The sequence below is a fragment of the Podarcis pityusensis genome, assembly GCF_964106645.2.
Source record: "Podarcis pityusensis genome assembly, chromosome: 2".
NCBI lineage: Eukaryota > Metazoa > Chordata > Lepidosauria > Squamata > Lacertidae > Podarcis > Podarcis pityusensis.
The window spans coordinates 76,557,702-76,581,273 of record NC_138029.1 but is presented as its reverse complement, the minus strand read 5'-3'; the positions used below and the strand labels follow the sequence as shown (position 1 = coordinate 76,581,273).

General features: G+C 41.1%; 3 protein-coding genes across 22 annotated transcripts in view; 2 read left to right on the top strand and 1 right to left on the bottom strand.

Moving 5' to 3' along the window:
• Positions 1–5,951, top strand: part of PBRM1 (polybromo 1) — a 58,960-nt gene extending 53,009 nt beyond the window's left edge. For all 17 annotated transcript variants that reach the window (XM_080995351.1, XM_080995366.1, XM_080995365.1 and 14 more), the window contains one exon: positions 887–5,951. In XM_080995351.1, coding sequence (XP_080851477.1) covers positions 887–1,059 — 173 coding nt within the window. In that variant the 3' untranslated portion in view covers positions 1,060–5,951. The remainder of the gene's footprint in view (positions 1–886) is intronic.
• Positions 5,571–11,994, bottom strand: UQCC5 (ubiquinol-cytochrome c reductase complex assembly factor 5). 4 transcript variants are annotated; one of them, XM_080995407.1, is made up of 4 exons: positions 11,484–11,994; positions 9,334–9,470; positions 8,584–8,776; positions 5,571–5,951 (listed from the first exon to the last, which is right to left on the bottom strand). In XM_080995407.1, the coding sequence occupies exons 3-4, from the start codon at positions 8,732–8,734 to the stop codon at positions 5,890–5,892; spliced, it is 213 nt and encodes a 70-aa protein (XP_080851533.1). In that variant the 5' UTR covers positions 8,735–8,776; positions 9,334–9,470; positions 11,484–11,994; the 3' UTR covers positions 5,571–5,889. The 4 variants fall into 4 exon arrangements, with proteins under 4 accessions (XP_080851533.1, XP_080851531.1, XP_080851532.1 ...); XM_080995405.1 differs by having other exon boundaries at positions 11,441–11,521; XM_080995406.1 differs by lacking the exon at positions 11,484–11,994 and adding an exon at positions 11,200–11,414.
• Positions 11,995–12,555: 561 nt separating this feature from the next.
• NT5DC2 (5'-nucleotidase domain containing 2) overlaps positions 12,556–23,572 on the top strand; it is a 31,143-nt gene continuing 20,126 nt past the window's right edge. The window contains exons 1-4 of the mRNA XM_080995385.1: positions 12,556–13,198; positions 17,951–18,135; positions 19,678–19,752; positions 22,297–22,352. Coding sequence (XP_080851511.1) covers positions 12,865–13,198; positions 17,951–18,135; positions 19,678–19,752; positions 22,297–22,352 — 650 coding nt within the window. The 5' untranslated portion in view covers positions 12,556–12,864. The remainder of the gene's footprint in view (positions 13,199–17,950; positions 18,136–19,677; positions 19,753–22,296; positions 22,353–23,572) is intronic.

Genomic DNA, 23,572 nt, shown 5'->3' with positions numbered 1-23,572 from the left:
AATCTGCACTCCTCCATGAGATGGGAGTTCTATAATTGTGGAGCGTCTATTGTAAGCCTGTTTCAGCAAATGCTGTATAGTAAGTCCACAGGGAGGGGGAAGACAGCTCCTTCACCCCTGTTGGTAGTCACTAATGCAGATAAGTTATTCACAGTGCCTTTTAGCAATCTGTTGAAATCACTAAGGAGGTTCACTATTACCCTGCACAAGGGCTTCCGCTTATAAAATGGAGCTTCTCCCCACTCTCCTCTTACCACACGCTCCCCAAAATTAACTTACAGTGGGGCAGGAGAACCCCAGAATATTGCAGGGGGGGCAGTGTTGAATTCAGTGCAATGTTGAATTCCACCTATTGATTTTAACCCTTTGTATGAATATTTGAATACAGTGGACCCTCCAGATACGAATTAAATTTGTTCCAGGGGTCCGTCCGCAAGCCGAAAAGTCCGTAGGCAAAGGCGCTGCTTCTGCACATGCATGCAGTGCGATTGAGCGCTTCTGTGTGGCGAAACCCAGAAGTATACACTTCCGGGTCTGCCGTGTTCGTAACCCGAAAGATACATATCCAGAGCGGGACATAACTAGAGGGTCCACTGTATTAGTTTTTATTTCAGTTTATGGATTTATCTGAAATTTCATGTAGTTGGGCTGTTAAGTGATTATTTAAAAAACTGATCAGAAGTGTGCATGTTTTTTTCAGCAGAAAGTTTTTAAAAGTTTCTATCAGCTAGCTCTGTCAAATCCTTTTGATTTCTGTGATTTCGTGTTCATAATTGAGTGCGTTCTCCCGCTGAAGTCCATGGTGTGGATTTTACTTGTGAACTTTATTCCATTCATATTGTCAAGCTGTACAGAAATGTAACTGAATGCCCTTTTCCTTCTTCAGCACGAAGACGTGATGTCCATCTCTCAAAAGAACAAGAGAGCCGTCTTCCTACACACTGGTTGAAAAGCAAAGGGGCCCACACCACAATGGCAGATGCCTTATGGCGCCTTCGAGACTTGATGCTGAGAGATACTCTTAATATCCGTCAAGCATACAACATAGAAAATGTTTAATCCTCTTTCGATACCAACATATAAAATTTTTGTGGAACAATAGCTGTTTTAGTTATTGGTGGGGGAGGGGAAACTGGTTTTATTGCATCTTACTGTACATTGCAAGATTGTTTTTTTATATAAGGACACTTTTAATAAGCATATTTCACTTTTTGTTATATTATGTTGACTTTTTTAAAAAATATACAGACTTGTGCATATGGTTCTTTAACTTGGAAGGTGATCTCACACTTTTGTTATAAATGCAAAATAAGGTTACATCATTTGGCCTTACACAGAGGTTCTCATGCCTTCTTTTTTTTTTTTTTTTAAGCAGCAAGAGTGTGTAGCAAAGAGAAATGTGAAGTTAATCCCAGTTTGCATCTTAGCAGCATGAGCATCCATGTGCTTGTGTGGTAGTGACTTTTGGCAGATACATCACAAGAACTTAAAGCCTTCCTTTAAATAAAGCTACTAGGGTAGGGAGAAGATGGAACCAACTTGGTAAATGTAAGGCCTTTTTTATTTGTTCCCAGAACTTGATAAAAGGAAATAAGCAAGACTGTATCTTTTGATTTGACCACCTTTTGTTGGCACATATAAGTTCAAAGTGGGGCTTGTATTGATGAGTCTGCTTTAAGAGATCTGCAGACATGAAGGCTTGCATGTGATGCCAGTAGACATTGGCCTGATGATAGTGTGCTACCTAATTTATTTCTCCAGGATGAGACCTGTGCTCATCACCACTAGCACCACCTCCTTGGGAAATACTTGAGTAAGCTTAAGTATAAAGGGGGAGGGATTTCTACTTTGCTGTCCTAATATGAAGGATGCATAATATCTTTGAATTCTCAGATCAGAACATTTATACATGTGTATTTTTAAAGGTGCAAAGCTTTAGTTTCCAAGACCTTCACTTCGAAATCAGAATTGGATGTTTTGTTTCTTGTAGTTTAAGGTTCCCACTGCAAATTTAATGCAGTTTATAACTGATATTGGAAGGTAAGTAACAGAGCATGCAAAAGGAGCATATGTATTTTAACAGCTTAAAATAAGTGCTCTATTCAGGACTTGGTATTTTGACACTTTTTCTTTAAAGGTTGCTCTGATGAAAGCACTGCAGTCCTACTGTTGATAATTTTTATACGCATAGTCCTAGCTGTACAGCACTGCTTATAAGCCTAACACAGCAGATCATCATATGTAGGAATTGGTGTCCTGAACCTACATAAATTTATTTAGAAAGTTAATCTAATTTTTGTTCCCACAGTTATAGGACATACAGCATTTGTCTTTACTAGTAACAGTAGTCACAAAGCAGAGAGTTCCTTAAGGCATGTAAAAAGTCCTAGGTGAAACCAGTTGGAGTTGTTAGTTGTGTAGTTCTGTTTTGTTGCCTGAGGGCCAGACTACCAATGGCATTAATTGCATAGCTTGCTTTTCACTGCACACTTTTTCTTCCATAAAACGGGGGGGGGGGGCAGGGGTAGCGAATTCAAGAGGTATTTCTCCAGTGCAAATTGTAGGCATGGGCCCCTCAAATCAAGGGTAGAACCCTGTCCCCGATACTAGTCATTTTTCAGAGAGGTTTGCACATAAACTCTGATAAACGTCATGTGTAATAGTGTAGCCCTGATACTAGGATTTTCTAGTTCAGCAGCCTTCCTTCCTTTGGGTGACATCCATCATAGCACAAGGGGGCACCCACTTGTAGAAAGAGGAGCACCTCCTTCATGTGCACCCCCAAAATATGCTCCAGAGGGTTGGGGGACTGGAGGGGAAGGATGGAGCCCTGTTGCAAAGATGGGCTGCCACAATTAGATCTCCCTCTTCATCTTTAAAGTTAGATTTATAAGTTTAGAAAAAAACAGCTTTGAATGTTGACAAGTAAGGGAATGCTTATCAAGCATGGATTCAAAGAAATAATTCAGGAGGCCACCACCTGACAAAGCTTGCACAAATATCAGTTAGGAGGCACGTTAGAAGTCATGTTTAATTACGAGGTTGATTTTAACAAAGAATTGTTGCCATGCTGGCTTCAGAGAATGAGTGGTTCATCAGGATAAGTAACTGTCTTATTGGACCAACTTTAGTTCACCCAATGAAAATTACATTCCATTACCTATTTTAACACACATCCAGAAAAATGTATATTTAGTTGATGTTTCTGGATCTCTTTCAGTGATACAATGCATTATGAAGATGACAGCAAGTAGCCTGTGAAAAATACACTATTAAAGTTTTGGTTCTTCAGATGAGGTACTAATGCAAAATACAATATTAATATTACAGAGATTTTTGTATCCTTATCATTATATGTGGCACACATCTTAGTATATGGCCTTTGCAATTTTTAAAAACCTCACAGATCTCTGCATGCACCCAGGAGTTTTCCTTGGGTGACTTAGCAGAAGCTGCCAATGCCAAATCAGCTCAGCACTGGGAGCTACTGAGGCGAGTGCATGGGTGCTCTTCTGGATCGTGGCCAGTGTGTTTGAAATTACCTCTCACATTTCAGTTTCAATGTCAAAAGGAGGCAGCAAGTCCTAGATCTTTAGTACTTGGAAACACCATAGACTTTTACTAATACAATCACTTTTTGTTTTAGGTATTGCAAAAACTACACCAAAGAACCTGGAATTTATTTATTTTTATTTATTTAAAAAATAAACAGGATGAGACACCCTTTGAATGCTGTATAATTCAGGAGGATCAGTGTTGAATAATACGCAGCATTGTTTTTCCCATACATTTAAGAAGAGGGCAGCTTCACTATTTCTAATAATCCAGGAGTAAACAATTAGAACTGTAAATGAGACCTTTGCCTTTTCTATGGCAGTGCAGAGCACTCCTCCTAGACCATTAGGCTGGCCCTAATTATTTTAAATTTAATTTATTCCAAAATCATGTCTCTGTTTACTGGGGGCATTTCAGTAACATGTAGGATTAAAGTTTGATGGCTACAATCCAGTATTGCACAACCAGCTAACTAAACTTTTCTAACTATAAATTGTTGAGAAGAAGAGCAAACCATGTCTTTTTTTGACCATTTGGACCCATTATTTGTTTTTTTTCTACAGCCATGCACTGTATTAGAATAAAAGGACACTGACTATTCAAATAAGAGTATGGGAAATGGTTGGCTTGAGTGGAAAACATGTTTCAGTGAACCAGTTTGGAAGTGATCAGCAGTTCATCTCCTATTCCATATTCCCCACTCTTCCCTTAGAGCAAATGTGTTTATGTAATAATTCAAGTTGATGTTTTATAATATACTTTTCAGCATATATGCTTTTTGGACCTGGTTAATCCATGCCTCATTTTTTACTCCTGGTTGTATACTCCATTGAGTAAAGTGATAACTAGTCAATGTGCATGTACTATCAGTTTGTCTGAGGCTTTTTAATTTGAATAAAAATAGCTTGCAGTTTGGATTAGCCAGGTTTGATGTCTTATTCTTAGTTTTCCTGGAAATCTAGACGTGTCCTATAAAGAAACCACAGGGATAAGCAAGCTATACATACTGTCAGTTCCCCCCAAAAGCAATCCTAGGATAATATGAAACAATATGAACTGTCCTAATATAGAGCTATATCAAATCAATACACAAATCCACTGAATCTCAGGTGTATGATCATGGTAACACATTTTGCCTGTATGGAAAATCACTGTTGAATTCACTTAATGCTTAATTCCTACATACATGTACAGCTTATATAGTATGTGACCTATGGAAGAGAATGTTAAATGTCCTTAATTTCATTAGATCTACTTGTACCATAATCAAGACCAGCAAAGTGCACTCTACATCTCAAAACATTATTTTTACAAATTATAGGATAGGGCACACCGGGTATCATAAAGCTATATAAGCAACAGGAATGTTTTTCAGTGTTCTCCCCATTTTGAGGAGTGTAACTCCTCTGAAGCTGAATTATATGCACCTGTGTGTTCATGCATTAGGACTTTGAGCTGAGTAACGCACAAGTTTATACAGGCTTGAGGTCTATTTCTTGGGGCATATTGTGGTTAACTTAGGTTAAATTACCCCCAAAAGTAATTTGTACTAAATACCAAAGACTATACAGTACAATTTCAAGCCCTTAAAGCAGGTGTGGCTAATGTGCAGGCTGCGTCCAGTTCCAAGAGACCGGGGGGGGGGGTGCATGACACTGACACACACACACATTTTATTAGTTAAATAATACAGCCACTTCTATACTTGGCCATGACATGCAGCCCTCTGAAGACTGATCCTGGATCAATGTGGCCGTTGGCTCAAGAAACATTAGCCAACCCTGCAAAGGCTAATAATAGATGAACCACTCACTGCTTCCCTTGATTCAGCAGCTGTTTAGAGCGACTGAAACAAGCTGAAAAGGGGGAAATGTACTAAAGTTTTCCAGAGCAAAGCTTCCAGAATTTTCTGCGGCCATGCATGGACAAGGGTCATGATTGCTTGCTACATCTGAACCAGCCCAGTGTCATGCCAAACAGGTTCCCTAAAATGAAAAGAGAAGCAGTACTACAAGTTGTATTTGTGGAAGGGTTTATAAAAACAGGTGATAAATCAATAAACCAATGATGAAGTGTTTTAGATGTACAATTAATTACAGCTTCTGAAATAAATATAAGTATTGTAACCGGTCTTTACTGTTCAGTTCCTGGGTAGCTGTGACTACAATAAGACAACTACAGCATCTTCCAGCAACCTGGGTAGCAAAAATTTCATAGGACTCGAAACAGTCATCGTTCAGTCTGAACACTTGTAATTTTCTTAATTTAGATGTGAAAGGCAAGTAGGATTTCGAAGTTCAGATTTCACTTCATCTAAATTATTCAGCATCAAAGTCATCTTCCTTCCAAATTTTGCTCATGCTGTCTCTCAGACCTTTTTCTACGGTAAACGTCATCTGTAAAATATTTATTTCTCAAAATACTGTGGTGGAAACATCCTTTAAATGCATCTTACATTTATTACATCACTTCATTAGACAGCTATCTCCCCCCCCCCCCGCAATGTAAACAATCAACTGAATGGGCTGATTCATGCCAAACCATATCACAGGACCAAATATCATATTTTGAAGAATATACCATGGCAATGAGTGAATGATTTATAGAAGCAAAGCTTGTTAGAACAAGGATGGGGAATGTGATCTGACCAAAGCACTGGATCTAGAACTGACCCACCAGTAGACCCTTTTTAATAGGCGAGTGGGACCATCCTGTTATCAACCATCTGATATATATATGGTGAATCAAAGCTTAAGCTGTGGCAGAAGTGTTAGGCTTATCTCTGATCTTAATACTTTTTGTCCCACAGCACTAAGATTGGAGATAAGCCTCTCCTACTGCCTTTCACTATCAAGCAGCAAGTAGAGGCACATCTCCTAGTGTAGTAGGACAAGAGAACCAAGAGAAGAGACAAGCCTCTGCTTGTTCTTTGATGGTAAAAGACAGTAGAGTCTTATTTATCTCTGATCTTGTGCTGTAATTCCACAGCACTGTGATCAGAGAACGGCTGCCTGCTCTGGCAGTTTACCGTCAAAGAGCAGGCAGAGGCTTATCTGATCTTAGCACTAACCTTCAAAGAAGAGATCCCTCATCTCCAAGGTTAGATCAAAGATAACAGATCCAGCCATGTTCCAATTCAGAATACCAGAAATTATATAACCAGGCATCATAAAACAGGTGAATATGGTTTAACCAAAATAGCCTCATGGGAGAAACTAGCCAGGCTACTGCTGACTTAAGTCTGCTACCTATTTCATGAGATGATACTGCTGGTACTTACCTGTGAAGGGTTGCTTTTCATGCATGTAGGATGACAGCCAAAGGTTGACAGCAGAAATTGATGTTCAAATCAAAGTCTTCTGGCACTCTAAGGCATCCATTGCCAGTTTAATTATTACAAGCCCAGAAAAGTGGAATAAGCCAAAGGCAGAACAGTGGCAGAAAAGTGTAAGACGTAACACTCCCTGCCAAAAGAACTGAGAAGCACGAAGATATGGAACAAAAATTAAATAACAAGTAGTTTGAGAGAGGCAGACCCCATAGCCAACCAGAGTGAGGCCCTGATGTCATCTTAGATGCACAAAAAGGATGTATCACAAGATAAGTATCAATGGACTGATTAAAGAGACTGTAGACCAAATCGTATTCAGCGCAGGGAAACAGGTTGTGGAATAAGAGGGTCCTCCCTTAATTGATTTTTAACTTTTTCATCAGACTATAGAGGAAGGTAGATTGAGAGAAAGGCAGGCAAAGATGGCTGAGGGGAGGGGAGGGCAGGTGGCTTTGGGGGTGGGAGAGAAGGAAGGAGACAGAGAACTTCAAGGTGGCAAAGTACGGAAAAAGTCAGAAAAAAACAATTGCCAGCAGCACAGAAGGGACAACAAGGGTCCCACAAATAGCCACACACCAAGAACAGACAAAAAAAATGAAGGAAAGAGTGCCCTGAACAAACAATATGAGGCAGGGAGTGAAGTGACAACTGAGGCAGAAAAATAAAACTGGCTATGGATGCCTCAGAGCAGAGTTTTTCAACTGGTCCAAGCCTGATCCAAGGTGGGTCACAACAGGAGCACTATCACCATGGAAGTATGGGGACCCATTTCTTAATCTTTTACCACAAATACATGTTCGGGTTAAAAATGGGTCCTGGATCTGAAAAGGTTGAAGATAGCTGCCTTAGCATGCCAAAATTATCTTTGATATGAGCAGTGATTCCCACTGTCAACCATCTGGGGAGCTCTTCCCCCCAACCTAACTTCACCTACATGCACAAGAAAATTATTAGATTATTTGACCAGGGCCGTGTTGCTTAAGGCTATTTGAATTAGCTTTAGTTTGTCTTACCATTTGATAGGGAGAATGATGCATGAGAAAGAACCACCTGGGTGTAGTACCAACACTCAACAAAGCTGGTAAAACCATTTTGAGAAAAACAGACTTCTTGGTGGCTGTGGCTGAGGATCATTCATTCACAGAGAACACTATACTACCACTGCCTTAAATTTCTAGAGGCTCATCCCTCCTCAAAAACCTATTTAAATGTGGATTCTCCAGGTAGCTATCAATTCATCTCTAACTTTTTCAAGGGAGGGGGAAGATCACTGAGCATATACAGTAGCTGACTAAACCATCAACTTCTTAAATGACCAGTCTAGGTATTGAATTGGGCACAGCACTGAAATTGCACTTTGTGAAATATGTCACTTGTCTCTTAGAAGAGCAGCAAGGGCAACTGCATCCCATTAAAGAGTTCTGAGACCTTTGATACCATTAGCCATAAAGTCTTAAGTTACCCATATTGTGGTTACCTATTTGAGATCATATTGGGCTATTTCTCCATTTAATAAAAACTGAACATAAAGCAAAGCAAATCTTCAGGTATGATTATTCAAGCAATTATGGACTTATTTTAGAGGTAGTAATGGGTTACACAAACTAGGAAATATCTGTTAAGTCTAGGCTTTTAACAATGACTGTAGATATATCTGCTAAGAGAAAAATACTAGATAACTTTATGAAAATACTTACAAAAAGTCTCTTTCCCAATTCGGACTCTGATCATAAACCATTCCATAGCACCTCCAAGGATAAAAAAGAAAGGGAGAAATCTATATACTCCAAAGCGTTGCTTTCCAGGTACCATGTTCAAGAGTAGTTTTATTTTATGTTTGACAAGCATTTTACATAGGAACTTCTAATCCTTGCAAGGGAGTGGTTGATCCTAGAAAATGTAAAAAATTGATAAGATTGATTAATAAACCTATATGGAGAGTACCTAATGAAACCAGCTGGGTTTCATATCTTTCTTGTACAGTACACACAACTTCACAACTTGACCCTGTGCAATAAACATTCAAAACTCAAATGATAAAGAGCTATGCAGACTGATCTATGCATGCTTTCTCATTAGTAAATTCCACTTAATTGGCAATTATTCCTAGGACAGTGTGCATATGAATATATTCTTGAATTTATATGCATTCTATCATTTTCACATTCATTTATAGCATGACTCATACATAGCACTATGACAGTATTTTAATCCACACAAGGTTTTCAGCTTCCAGATGAAATGATCCCCCCTCTCCTCCCCTATGCACTAATATGAGGGTTCTCCTGAATTACTCACCAAAAAACCCTGGAAACCACTTTCCCAACAGTAGAACATAATTATGCTTCTGTTAAACATTTATTTAGCACTAGCTGTCAGGTATATTTTACAGTTTGAAATGCAAGGACCCCTAACAATAATTAACAGAATAAATTTAGCACACTGACCTTGCAACTTTCTATTTGTGTTTCTATGTCTGGGATGCAACCTAGTCAGGTTCACGTCAACAGGTGAGAAATAAAGACTCCACTGCAATATCAAATCATTTCTGCAGCATTCAGTGTATAAACAGAATCTTCAGCATCTAACCACACACAAGGAAAAGAGAAATACTGAGAAGTAAAAACAAGAGCCAAGCTTCGACATGAAACTTGCAAAAGTTCATTAAAGTTAACAGAGCTTCTGTGTGAATATTTAGCGCCATTTGTTTTACTGAATAATGGAAAAAAATCACCCAGTACTCTGACTGGTAAATAAATGCCAGTTTTCTTGTTTATCGCTTTGCTAACATGTAAAAAGTTTTGCAAGTTTCCTGAACTACCTTATGTAAAGTTAGCTGATTATAGTAGTATACATATTTAACATACTTAAGAATAAGTACAGTATTCATTCTTATTCATAGGGAGCTCAGTGGAAAAAATATGGAAAGCCACTGCAAGTTTTACTTTCAATGGGACTTATTTCAGAGTAAACATGCATAGGATCAGGAGGGCTATTAATTAAATCTGATTAAAACTTTCAGTCCTATATTTTACATTTGCCATTTTCTCCAGGTGTCCCTAAGTATATTTGGAACATTACCTATTTTCTTGTACCTGCCCCTTGTAAATCACTGCCCCTATTGGCTGTTGGAACAGGCTACCGATCCCTGTTTTGTACAGATTGTATATTTGAGGTACCTGCAGAATTTTATAGTGTGTATCAGTCAATAGGCCCAGTAGACCCTTCATGAAACTTAATCACTACTTCAGCCTACTATTTACAGCTGCTTTCTCTTTGCATTTAAGACAAATAGCTACCTATTCTCAACAAACATGCAACTAGATGCTTGTTTATCAGGTGGCCCTGTTCCTGGAGGAAAAAAAGGGCTAAATTAATACCTTAGTCATGACTCGTTTTAGTCTTGTTTTCAGTTAGTCTGTTAGCCCATCTAGTCCTTCATCCAGGACAGGATGGAATAGAATCATAGAATCATAGAGTTGGAAGAGACCACAAGGGCCATCGAGTCCAACCCCCTGCCAAGCAGGAAACACCATCAGAGCACTCCTGACATATGGTTGTCAAGCCTCTGCTTAAAGACCTCCAAAGAAGGAGACTCCACCACACTCCTTGGCAGCAAATTCCACTGTCAAACAGCTCTTACTGTCAGGAAGTTCTTCCTAATGTTTAGGTGGAATCTTCTTTCTTGTAGTTTGGATCCATTGCTCCGTGTCCGCTTCTCTGGAGCAGCAGAAAACAACCTTTCTCCCTCCTCTATGTGACATCCTTTTATATATTTGAACATGGCTATCATATCACCCCTTAACCTCCTCTTCTCCAGCCTAAACATGCCCAGCTGGGCATAAACACAGCAGCATTTCCTCCTTTTGTAATTCCCAGTAACTAGTATTCAGAGGCTATCAATTTCCAATAACCATCGTGACTAGCAGCTTTTCCCTCCATGAATTTTGTCTAAACCCAGGGCCAGCCCATGCATGAGTCAAGGCGAGGCGACTGCCTCAGGTGGAAGGATCCATAGGGGAAGCAGACTCTCTTGTTATCTTTATGCCTGCCCCCCTTCCTGATGCAGCTCTTCACCCACTCCTCCTTCCCTGGCGGGGAGGAAGGGGGCCGCCATTCAGTGGTTTGCCTCAGGCGGCAAAATGTCTTGGGCGGACCCTGTCCAAGCCCCTTTTGAAGCCGCCCACTGTTTCATCTTGCAGTAGAAAACTCCACAGCTTAACTATTAAGCTTCCTTAGGTGACCCTTAGTTTCCGCACTATGAGAACGGGCGGGCGGGTGACTTTCTCCGCAAGGTGCATCATTTTATTCACCTCTTAGCCCTATGTTCCGCCACCATCACCCGCGTCTTTTATTCGCCACTCCATTGACACCTTCCAGTCTCTTGTGGGCCCGAGTTTGGAGCGCTTATTGCAGCAGCTCCTCCACCCCGACCACCCCACCCCTCGCAGGTTCAACGGTCATAACGGCAAATACCCCCCACTCTGCGTTTTCGAATTCACCCAATCACTGAGCCGCCCTGAAGACTCTGCCGCAGGCGCGGCAGGCCCTCACCTTGGAGCCTAAAGAGGAGACCTGTGCGAGGCGGCAGACTTACCCCTTGTGGGCAAGAGACGACGGAAGAGGAAAATTCGCTCCGCCTCCTCCTGACGCGCTAAGGGAAATAGCCGGATCCCATTGGCTCGCTGCGCTAGAGGGCGTGGCTTGCGGAACAGATGAGGAATAGGCGGGAGGAGATGGGTTTTTTGCTCTCGCTGAGGAACTCGAGCGCTAATGGTGGGCCCGAGAGCGCAAGGGAGCAAGGTGGCAGCCAGCTCCTAGCGATATTAAAAGCACGCTGGGTTCTGTGGGAGTACTCCCGAGTAAGGGGCACAGGATTTCAGGTCTCCGCCATAACCTTCCAGGTGTCCCCTTGTCTCTAAACTACAAAACAGGAAGGTCTAGTGTTTCAGGGAATGCTCGTAGGGGCGGGGACAAGACTCGTGCTGAAGATACAGGATCCAGAAAAAAGCAGTGTTGTAGATGTTGGCTATATTAGCGCTGCGTTGTGCAACTTGGATGCATATTCGACTGGCTGTTACTTCCCTTCAAAATAATTCCAATGCGTCATTTCCTGACAGTGGAACTATTAGTCTGCATGGCGGGGAAAAGAACTGCCATGTGGCATCTTAAAGGCCAACATTTATTATGGCATGTTTATTAATAATAATTTATTAACCGCCGAAGATCACGCCAAATCTCACTGGGCTCACAGAAGCCCTGTGGCGCTTATTCCTTGGTAAGAATTCATAGGAGTAAGCCCCGCTGAAAGCAATGGAACTTATTTCTGAATAAATAGGCTTAGCGTGGAGAAGCAATTCCCTTCTCTCTTCTCCCTCCATCCATTTATTTCACTGAGAGCTCCTCTAACGAATAGACGTCCCCTCTTTCTCCAGACAGGCAGAAAAAACTAAGCGAGGAAAAGCAGACGACAAATAGAAACCGTAGCCCAAACCTCCCTCTTCCCCACGGCAAGAACCGCAGCGCAACACAATCGTCAAGCGCGCAGTCTTTTGGAAAACATCCCCGCACTGAATGATTTAAATACCTTCTAGCTGGGCGGGCGAAAAGGCTCACGGGTGTGGTAGTCCTTGGCTCCTCGAATACTCGGAGAGAGGCCGCTAGGAAAAGATTCGCTCAGCCTACAAATCCCAAGTCGCCACGCAGCGCCTGGGTTCGGGGACCCCGCCGCCTGCTCCTCCTCGCAAGGGGTCTCTCCTGATGGGGCGCCAGGGATTGGCCAGCTTGGCTGCGCTTCCATTGGCTGGCTGGCTCTTGCACGGCGGCGGCGGCGGCTGGAGAAGTCGCGTCGCGCGGCCAGTGGCCGGAGCAGAGAGCAGGGGACTGCGAGAGGCTGAGGTGGCCTTTTCGTGCGTCTCTGAGGTTATGGCCTTTTAACCCCCCACGGAAGAGGTGTCCTGCCGCCCCGGAGAGGCTCCATGGCTGCCGCGGGACTCAAGGCTGCAGGCGGCAGCGTGTGGAAGAGCGGCGGAGTCGGTCTGCAGCTGGTGGCCGCTGCCGCTTCCACTCACAGCTGCGCCTCCAAAGGCAGCGGAGACGGGCGCGCTGGCTGCAGCCAGCCGAGGGCCCACCAGCACCAGTCGGCGGGACACTCGCCGCCGCCACCGCCGCCGCCCTCCTTGAACGGCAAAGTCAAGAGAGCCGGGGACTCCAGCCATGCAGCCACTGCCCCTTTGGGCAGCCCCGTCGAAGGGGTCGACACCAAGTCCTATCTCTGGGCCAGGTACCACGAGATGAAAAAGCTGGTTTACGGTAACCAAAATATTATTATTATTATTATTATTATTATTATTAGCCTTCCCACGCGGGGTGGGAGATTTGACTGTGTGCCTGATACATTTGTGGAAGTGGAACCTGATGGTGATAAATTGCAATGCTTCCTCCCCCAGCTGCCCCACTGCAAATCGTTAGCCCTGTTGGGAGACATCAGATTAAGCTGTTCGCAGCCTGGTTTTATATGAAAAGGAGTGCAGTACCGTAGCTGTGTTCTAATTTCGCCAGGGAGCTGTGTGGCCAGAATCCCATCTGATTGCTTTTGTTGGTTTGTCCAACATGTTTCATCAGATATTCATTTGTCACTGTAGAGAGCAAGCAGGAGTTTCTAGATCCGCAGCCCTCCAAAGTTAGAATGGCTTCAAATACTCTTTTGAGAATAGATGTCTGCTCAGATGAGAAGGGCATAAACCAAGTTAGATCGTATGGGACACATGTTAATATACAGCTGAGTTCCTTCAATCGCTTAGATATCAGCATCTAGTGTACTGTATTCTTGTAATAGATAGATAGATAAGATTATTAATAAGTTCTCATCTGCCCACTTTAGGGCCTTTCATATCCTATATGATGTATTGTTAACGTCTAGATCTGAAACCATTTTGTATTTCTAGTATGCCCTCAGTGAATAAATGTCCCCTTGGCAAAGTCATAATCAGTAGTTTACCATTGCCAAGTATGTTAAATGCTAGTGGAAGAAACTAGCAGGGACAACAATTTCAAGATAACAGATGTAAAAAAATACCAGATTCATTTACTCTAAAACCCAGTGATATGGGGTGGAAAATTTTACAGTGCTATATTTTTCTATAGTCAAAATAAAAAAATTCCTTCCAGTAGCACCTTAAAGACCAACTAAGTTAGTTCTTGGTATGAGCTTTCGTGTGCATGCACACTTCTTCAGATATATTTTTCTATAGAAAATCTGCAGTCTAAAAATGCATGTTCATAAAAATAAATAACGTAATGAGCTGATACAATATCAGTCATGTTGGGCAGTTTCAAATTTGTAATTAATAGACTATCACCATCTATTAAATAATAGGCATGCAGCTCTTCAGATTGCTAAAAGCGGTATGTTAAGATTTTTTCAATACCTTCATTTCCCCCCATAAAATTTAAACAACGGAAGTCTATGTTACTGAGTTGTCATGAATTAAAATATTTACAAATGTTCTAATCTTAAAAATCCAAGTAAGCTCTTGAGTTTATTTGTATATTTGATACTTGTTGCACCCTGCAGCATAATTGTATCTCTGTCACCTGGCAATAACCTAGTACTGTTCTCAGGAACCTACCCCACAAGTTGGAAGAGAATGAATACAGTACAGTGCCTTCAACTACCACCCCATGGTCATCAGCTGAAAGTTGTTGAGGGATCAAGCAAAAGTAACAGAGCTGCAATTCCCCCTTTCCCTCTCCCAATAAAGGTCACCTATCAGGAGGGCCCACCCATAAAGCAAGGTGAGCCAACCGGCTCAGGTGGCAGGATCCACAGGAGCAGCAAATCCCAATGTATGTATTTATTTCCTCCCTTGTTCCTGGTGGGGAGAGGGCACCTTTTTGTGAGTCACCAAAGGTGTCAAAATCATGTAGTGGGTTGGCCCTGCCTGTCAGGGTGACCAAAGCCAATTCTGTCCTGAAACCAGACCAGAACCTGGAATGAAAAGGTTCAAGATAATAGTTTCATTCAGTTTGGTGGTGAGCTGGATAAGCGCAAAACAAGCTGAAACTCGGGTCAGATGTTCTGATCCCTTTGGGAGAGACATTGTAAATGGGGTTACATACCTCCTTAAGACAGAGTTGGACAGTTCTCTGGGTGATCTGAAGTAGGTTATCAAGGATTTCTCGCTCATAGTTGTTTAACTAAGAATGACCCTACATTATAAGTAAGAATGACCCTAAATTATACTCCTCAAATGAATAGTTTGGGGATGTGGGTAGACCATTCCCAAACTGTAGAAGAACTGAGTTCCATTCATTTCTGGTATCCAAAGCAAACTGCTGAATTGAGAATTCTTTACACCTGGCTCCAGTTAGTAGAGCTAGTAAAAACAAGCTAGTTCCCTAAACCTGAAGTCTGCCTGAAGGTGCTGGTATGGTGGAGTGGGAGCAGTGGTCTGGAGCCTTTTTTTTTTTACCAGCTTTAGCTGATTTCCAAACTTTGGGAACTCATGGGGAATAGTTCCCTGACCATTGTTTTGCATGCTTGTAACTTCTAGATTGGGTTTCTGCTTCAGGCTGCTCCTGAAGTGCTTTTGCAAACTTCAGCTGAGGGAATTCAGAATGTGACAGCCAGATTATTGACAAGTATCAGGGAGCAGATAGCATCTATTTTGAAACAGCTCCCCTGGTTCCTGGGCGGTTTCTGAGTGCAATTCAAAACATTTACCTTTCTTGCTCTAAGCAGACTAGTTAGCATTTTAAAGTAGCGGCCAGAGGTCACCAGTGGCCCTCAGCACTTCAGCTTGCCCTGCCCCCCAACAGCATTTTAGTTGAATGGACGCTAACAGCAGTTCTCCACATGCATAGTTCAGAGGCGCCTGTGGGAGTTGGTTAGAGAGGGAGGGAGGTAGGAAGGAGCCTGTAAGGTTCAAACTGGAGGGAGGAAAAGAGAAAGAAAGAGAGGAAATGGATGTGGAACCAAGCATGAGCTATGGGAAGGAGGGTAGTGAAAGGCATAAATGTGACTAAGGGGAGAAGAAAATGAAAAGCTCCCAGAGCTCCTGCTGAGCCTTCCATGGCTTATGATAAGTCTGATTTGCTGGAGCCTTTGTTTTCCCCACAATGGACCTGGCTTCTTATATTAAAAACGTAAGACAATATGCTAAAACATCAGTTAACAAAACAAGCTTGGTCTTAATCCTTTTTAACCTGGGTGCTGTGTGACTTAAGGATCAACTGCAAATCTGTAGTGATGAGTTTGGGAAGTTAGTTGTTTTGTGGTGTTTCCATTTGCATATTAATGGTAGCAACATCTTCGGAAGCTAACTTGTTCCCACTTGGGGGGTGTTTTCTCATTAGATAGCAGTAGTCCTGAGGAATCAAGCAGGGCCACTTAGAATAAATTGCTGGAGAGCAAATATTTTTTTAGGGCACTAGGAATGTGAAGCTGATGTGTTGTGTTAAATCTTGTGTGATGAAGTGTTTGCTTCCTTCAGTCCTCATTGTTGCTTAAGCTTAGCTGCTTTCACAGCATTTTGTTTTCCCTACTTTGGGAAGCTAAATGCTGCATGGTGTTTTGAGGAAGTAGCTTATTTGTATCAGGCAACCTATATTTATTTGGACATTGGCATACTTTTAGCTTCAGTAGTAATTGAAGTGGTTCTGTTAGTATTCAAAAACTTCCATAATTCTATCCAAATCAATAGAGCATTGTATCAATCCATGAGAGAGGTATATAGAATAGGAAAGCAGGGCCATAGCTAGAGGGGGGTGAGGTAGGCCCCCGCAGGGGCACAGGCGATCCCCCCCCCCACAAAATTGGCTAAAAATATGTTCATAAATATAAATATAAATTATTGCCTCATAAGAAATGGTTTTAAATAGAGGGTGAATTGAATGGGTGGAGGGGGGGGGATGGAGGAGAGGTGGAAAGAAGAGCTAATTTGTCCATGGTTAGGGGGCGCAATCTGAACGGTTCTGCCAGGGGCGCAAGATCACCTAGCTACGGCTCTGTAGGAAAGCACATATTAAATGGCTTTGGGCTGGTGATGGTCAAAATTTTCAGAATAATACATGATTGAGAGAAGAGAATTTTTACTGTTTCTAATAATTTGTTATTCCAAACAATATTTAATTTTTCACACTGAAATTAGTGATCCTAATTGGATGATTTTATAAGTACTACACACAACTTTAGGGCTCTTGGAAATCCAGATTTTCCCTTCAAATTCAGAGAGATATTCCACATTTCACCATGGAAACATTAAACATAAAAAATGTGAATGTGATTTCTTCCACAAGCTTAAAACAATTTGGAAATTCATCAAGCAGTCTACTACAGTTTTGTTTTGTTTTTTTAAAAAAAGTTTTATGAAGCCTACTACAGTTGTTATGTGAATTCTATTCATTCTATCTTAGAGCATTGTAATATGTATTCAAATATGAGGTGAAATAAGCAATTTCTCAAGATAATTCAGCAAGCAACCTTACTGTTCTTCAGCAAAAACCAGTAAAGCCATTTCATACCATAAACAATGACATGAATTTCTAGACTTGTGCTGCCTAGAGAATCTTCATATGCACATAGTCTTTAAGAGTTCAAAATCAATGTTAATTCCTGTCATCAACCATTTGTTTCTATCAAAAGGCATCTCCACCAAATGTGTTAAACATCTTTCGACTATGCATTACATTTCCAACTCCTAAGTGTTGTGAGTTTCTCTAACTTGGGGCTGGTTCAAACATTTGTCTGTGGAGCCTCCTATTGTCCCTGGGAACAATGCGGCCATGTGTCATATCTGTCCTGAAACAATTATTGTAGAGTACTCTTATTTTTCCAGGTTAAGCTCCACTGTGATGCCAAATAGGTGCTAGCGCTATCTCAAGAAAGAGAAGAACACAATTCTCTAGTTATATAGTCTGCTGAATATAGAAATACAGGAGCATCTCTAAAAACTGTAGTAACAGGAACTTCATAGTTCAGGGCAGCATCCTCACTCTACATGGTATCAGATCAAAAGCTTAAAGGCTATTTTTTCTTACCCCCCCCCCTTTATTTTATTCCAGATCTCCTCCCACCAGGGGTCTGCAGTCTTCTTAACCCGGCGGCTATTTATGCAAATAATGAGATCAGTCTGGGAGATGTGGAGATCTATGGCTTTGATTATGATTACACATTAGCGCAATATTCAAATTTGTTACATTCTATGATATTCAACACTGCCAGAGACATCTTAATTGAACAGTTTAAGGTAATGTACCTTATTCTTGCTGTTTATTGCCTAGTTACCAAATGCTGATTTTATCCACTTGATTTGTAGCAGGGCATGACGGGACAGTATGGAAACGATCCTTAGACCAGCGTGTACATAATTCTCTACTGATTGTTTGGGGCTTATAAAATAAATAGCAAGAACAGATCCTTCCACACCTTTTGTATGATAATAGCTTAGTTCACAAATAATAATAAACAAGTGTTTAGTATTATATTCACAAGCCTTGAGTCCCTGCACTCCCCCCATGTCCTCTGATACAGCCACAAGGAGACTGGAAACATTTACTGTTTTTTTAAACTAACTGGTATTTGTTTTGACCACACCTGGACAAACTGTAGCTAGTGTTGACTATGATTAAGGATCATTAACCATGGTTTGAAGATTGTTTGTTAACCCTAACCACAGTTTATCCAGATTAATTCATAAGAGCAAATGTAGTTAGCTGGACAGGTAAATAAATGCTTCCACTCTTCCCCTTGTAGCCATTCCCAAAAATGGATTATGATTTTAATTTATTGCCCACACTTTGGCCCAAATCATGTTACAATAATTAAAAAGTATTACATTAAAAACAGATTTAAAGCTTAACAATTACAGAACATGCAGTCAAAAAAAGCTCAGGTGTCAAAGGTGTATACATACTAAGCTCCCCCACCCTACAGTCACAACTAGGTGTTTAAAAGCTTTCACTTCCATTTTAAATTAATTGCCACTTGCCATGTTGTCTGAATCCAGACACACTGTGGTTAATCTTACTACGGTTAGTTAAAGCCAACTCCAAACCATAGTTTGTGGAGTGCTCTCCCCAGGGAGGCTTGCCTGGCACCTGTGTTATGTTTATTAGTCTTTGGCTAAGTGAACAATCTGTGGACTTTTAAACTGTAAGGGGTTTTGTTTTTGTTATGTATTTTTGTGTTTTCATATCGTAAACCTCCCTGTGATCCTCGGGTGAAGGACAGTATAATAAATAATCTCTCTTATTTCAGCTAACTGTAGTTAGGTTAAACCACAGTATAGTGTATGGTTGGCACATTAAACTGTGGGTAATCTAAAGCAGAAACTTCCAAAGTCATCCACACAGTCACACTAGAGGGCAGAGTGCACAAGTCCAGGCTCACTGAGAATAATTTTTGTAATGCTAATTACAAGCCATATGTTAGTATTTTATTCAAACCAAGCCATTGTCTCCTGTTTTATTTTAATTTTATATTGTGTTATTTGCATCCTCCCTTTCTGCAAGGTGCTAAAAATGATGTACATAGTTCCCCAATTTTCATGTTATCATCACAACAATGCTGTGAGTGATGGAGAATGAGAGGCAATAACTGTTTCAAGATCATCCTTTGAGTTTTGTAACTGAACTTGAATTTGAACCTTAGTCTCCCAGGTTGTAGTCCAACATTCTGGGTCTTCTGGGTTTCTACTGGTCTTTGGATAAACAAAAAAACCTGAATATAATGTAGTACACACCCCTGTGAGACAAAACATACTGATGCTTTCTAGTGGAATGTTTTGTAGTACCCAGAAGGACTCAGAAAATATGAATACATTCCTGGATTTGCCATAAGAGGGCTTCACTATGATGTCCACAAGGTAAGATATACAACTTCAGTCTTTGTTCATGTGTTAGCTTGCTGTATTCATAGAGACGAACAAGGGAGCTTGTGAGTTGTATGCCCACTGGAAATATCTGTGTGCATGGTGAGCTAATGACTGCTGAAAAATCATGGCTACCCTTAGAATAAGAAGTGTAATTATCAATGACTTTGAGTGTTTGGGCCGGCAGCCCTTTGGGTGACTTGACCAATCACACCTTGACTTGGGAGCATTGCCAGAGTGCACTGCATTGTCAAAGAGGTGAAGCTGGGTGTTGGTACAGGCTCTTTCACATCTTTGTCAGCAAAATACCTGGGGAAGATTAAGGGATTTGTTTTGTTTGCTGGGCAACACTGTTAATAGTATGTAAGACACTGTTATGTTGTAGTGATGCTAGAAATCATATAATTGTAAAGATGGGAGGGACCCTGAGGATCATCTAGTCCAAACCCCCTGACATGCATGGATATGCAGCTGTCCCATAAGGGGATCAATCCTGCAACCTTGGTGTGTTAGCACCACACTCTAACCAACTGAGCTATCAAGGCTCCTCAGACTTTGTCTTGTAGCTACAGGTAATTTGCAACTTGTGTGCATTTAACTTGCGCACATTATTGCTTCATGCACTTGGCATATATAAATATGTGTGTGTGTGTTTTAAAGGGGGAGGGTGTCTTTCCACACATAACAGAAGAGAAACTTGGGCAATTTTATGAGGTTGGGAGTTTTAGTCTTTAATCCAGTGGAATGTGAAGCATGAGTGTCTGCATAGATGAAAACAAGATAAACAGGGCAGCCCCATTATATAGCATGCAAATTTACAATTGCTCCTACAATTCTACAGTGCTGTTCTAGTTTCCCATGGAAGTTCCTCATATGCACCCTAAAAAAGTGATATATGTGTGTTGTGCTCAACTGTGTTCTTAATGGGACAGCAAGATTAAAAAATAAACATATCATAAAAGCCTGGTTAATAGAACAGTATGGTGTTCCTATGGGGCCAGGATTATTCAGGTGTAATTTCCTTCCCTCATCCTTTTGGCTTCTACATACAAGGCATTAGTTTCAACTTAACAAGCATTGGACTGGGGCCAGACAGCTAGCTTGTCAAATACATAGAACACAATAATATATGAAACCCATATGATATTTGCACAGAACTATCAATCACCCTCAGCTGAGGAGTCTTGGGGCTAGAGAAGATGACTTTTAAAAAAGGATTTGGAAAGTATTTTATAGCTTCCAAACTACCAAGGTGAGAGATTTAACACTGAACATACTTCTTTTTTAAAAACTTGAAGTTCAGTATTGTAAGGAATTGCCATAGAACACTTTTCTGCTTATATCACATTCTCTCCTCCTCCTACCCCTCCATCCAGCAAGGAAAAATAAGTCATGCATGTCTGGTCCTCAGTGAGAAAAGACAGAATAAAGTGCCCAGAGTTCACCAACAGAGATCCCTGTGCTCCCAGTGTCCTTCGCTGATAATTGCATAGTATATGTTTGAGTATTGAGGGAGTTGTTGCAAACAGGAGCCCTCTTAGCTAACATGCAGTTATGTGCCAACCTGCTGAGTACGAAAAGTTTATTTAGCAAGTACACTGTTCAAACTTGTGGAGGAACCTGAAGCACATAAGTGTTTTGAATGTTCTGCATGCCCATTTATTTTCATGTTGTGTTCAGTGGGGAGGAATGGATGGTGCCTTTAGAGTTATGCTTTGAGACATGGTTTCCTCCTCAGTTTCCCCTTCCCTTGCTTACATGTGTGGACTGCCTTGCCCTTTCACTCATAATTGCAGAAGTGGAATTAAAGTTCCCGGTGGCTGTGTGTAATTCTGAAGCAAAGTTCCTCCTTAAGGGGGATGAGAAGACAAGTGATCCTCACCTACCTGTCTCCTCCCTGCCCTTAAGCTGCTGGGTAGGAGTGTATGCCAAGTTCTCCATAACCAAATTCCCATATGTGTGCTCTTTGCTCTCTAGCCATGAGTCCAGACAGTGTGGCTTCATGCTGCGTGTCTTATGTGAGCTGTCTCTTTCTTCCCTGGCTGTGGCTCAGATTGGTCCTTGAATTAGTTGGAATCCTGTTGGCTGTTGTGACTTTGGAGGCGGAGCACAGCTAGGCTGCCATTCGAGACACTCTGTTGAAAGTGTGTTTACTTGCGCTGTCTCTTTTGCAAATGTTACATTTTACCATCAGGACCAGGGTTGACACCAAACAACCGTAGGATTCTTCTGAATAACTTCTACAATACCTCCAAATTTCCCTCCATGCCCAATGGTAACCAGTAGAAGGCTCTTGCTTTATATTTTGCTATATGTGCTTGGTGTGGTGGTGGTTTTGTTCTGCAGGGACAGAGGGGTTTAGTAGCACTCCCTCTCAGTGCACCTTAACGCATGACTAGCAATCTGTGAGTGGAATTTAAGAATGCATTACAATAGTAGGATCAGTTTAGGTAGGACTGACTTCTTTTAATGTTAGGTTCTGCAGAATGAGTAAAATATACAGAGGATCTTCTCAGTAAAGGTCTGCTTATCTTTCAGAGCCTTCTGATGAAGATTGATGCTTTCCACTATGTTCAGTTGGGTACTGCATATCAGTGAGTTGAATACCATCTCTTTTAAAATATATGCGAATATAAGGCAAATTAAAATGCAAACTCTGTACATGTACATTCTCTTTCTGGATCTGTTGCCTTTTGTTTGCTCTTATTAAAGCTTGTTGCTTTGATGCAGCATTTTAATGGCCACATGTAGTAGGAGTGAAAGCCTAATTATATTTTATTGGCAGAGATTAAACTCTTGTTTACACAATTGAATTCCAGGTCTGTGACTTAAGTCAGTGCAGGCAGAACACGCTGGCAAGACTTACTGAAGTCGGATGTTCGCTTTATCTCACTGTCCCTCACTAAGAAATTGAAACGTGCACAAGTTGCATCAACGGTTTAAAAAAGGAAGCTGGCATCCCGCCCTGATAAATATGCTTAACTGCCACATTCATTAGTGAAGTTGTGTGGAAAGATCCTTTCTGAGCATAAAAAAACAAAACCCAGTAGCAGTCAATTAAGAGCTGAGTCAAAAGTTCAGAACATGATGTTCGAAGTGAATGTTTAATCATTTATTTATTTATCAAAAGTAACTGATTGTAGTTATTGCTTTGCAAAATGCACAAAAATGATGTCCTGTTGTGCATGCATATCTGCCAGTTAGACTGAATAGGTTTTAATTTTGTGAATAATGCAGGGAGAGGGGGCAGGCAGCAGGTACTAGCTGTGCCTTCTTGGAACCAGAGTCTAGTGGAAATTCTCCCCTGGAGAAGCAATTCTTGTCATTGTGCCCGGGCTCCACTGACACTTATTCTCCTTTCTGTTGCAACTGTCGTGGTATCCCATTACTTTGCCCAGCTGTCTCAACCACATAACCATCCAATCCAGCTGAATAACTTCTTAAGATGCAATACCAAGAACACTGGCTTAGCTGAGGAGAGCTTAAATTCCTTTTGTATCCTATAGACTCACATGGGTTTGGACTCAATTCTTCGTTTAGCCAACTTTCGTTTTGTTAATAACTTTGGTGTGTGTAGATTCTCTGGTTCCTTCTATTAGCTTCATATACCTTGTCCTTTTCAATGTCACTTTTGATACAATTGTAATAAAAGCATTCCAGCTGAAAAACAATGAAACATGAAGCTGTCTTGCATGATTCTGAAGCTACTTTTTTGTTTTTTGTTTTAAATTTTTTATAAATCTTTATTAAACATTCAACACATATTTACAAAACAATTTGCCATATTACAGTTTATGCATGAACACTACACAAG

Coding starts and splice junctions, on each gene's coding strand:
- UQCC5 (XM_080995407.1), bottom strand. CDS start 8,734: ATGCTTGTCAAACATAAAATAAAACTACTCTTGAACATGGTACCTGGA. Junction 5,952..8,583: donor AATTGGGAAAGAGACTTTTT/GTAAGTATTTTC, acceptor AATATTTTACAG/ATGACGTTTACCGTAGAAAA.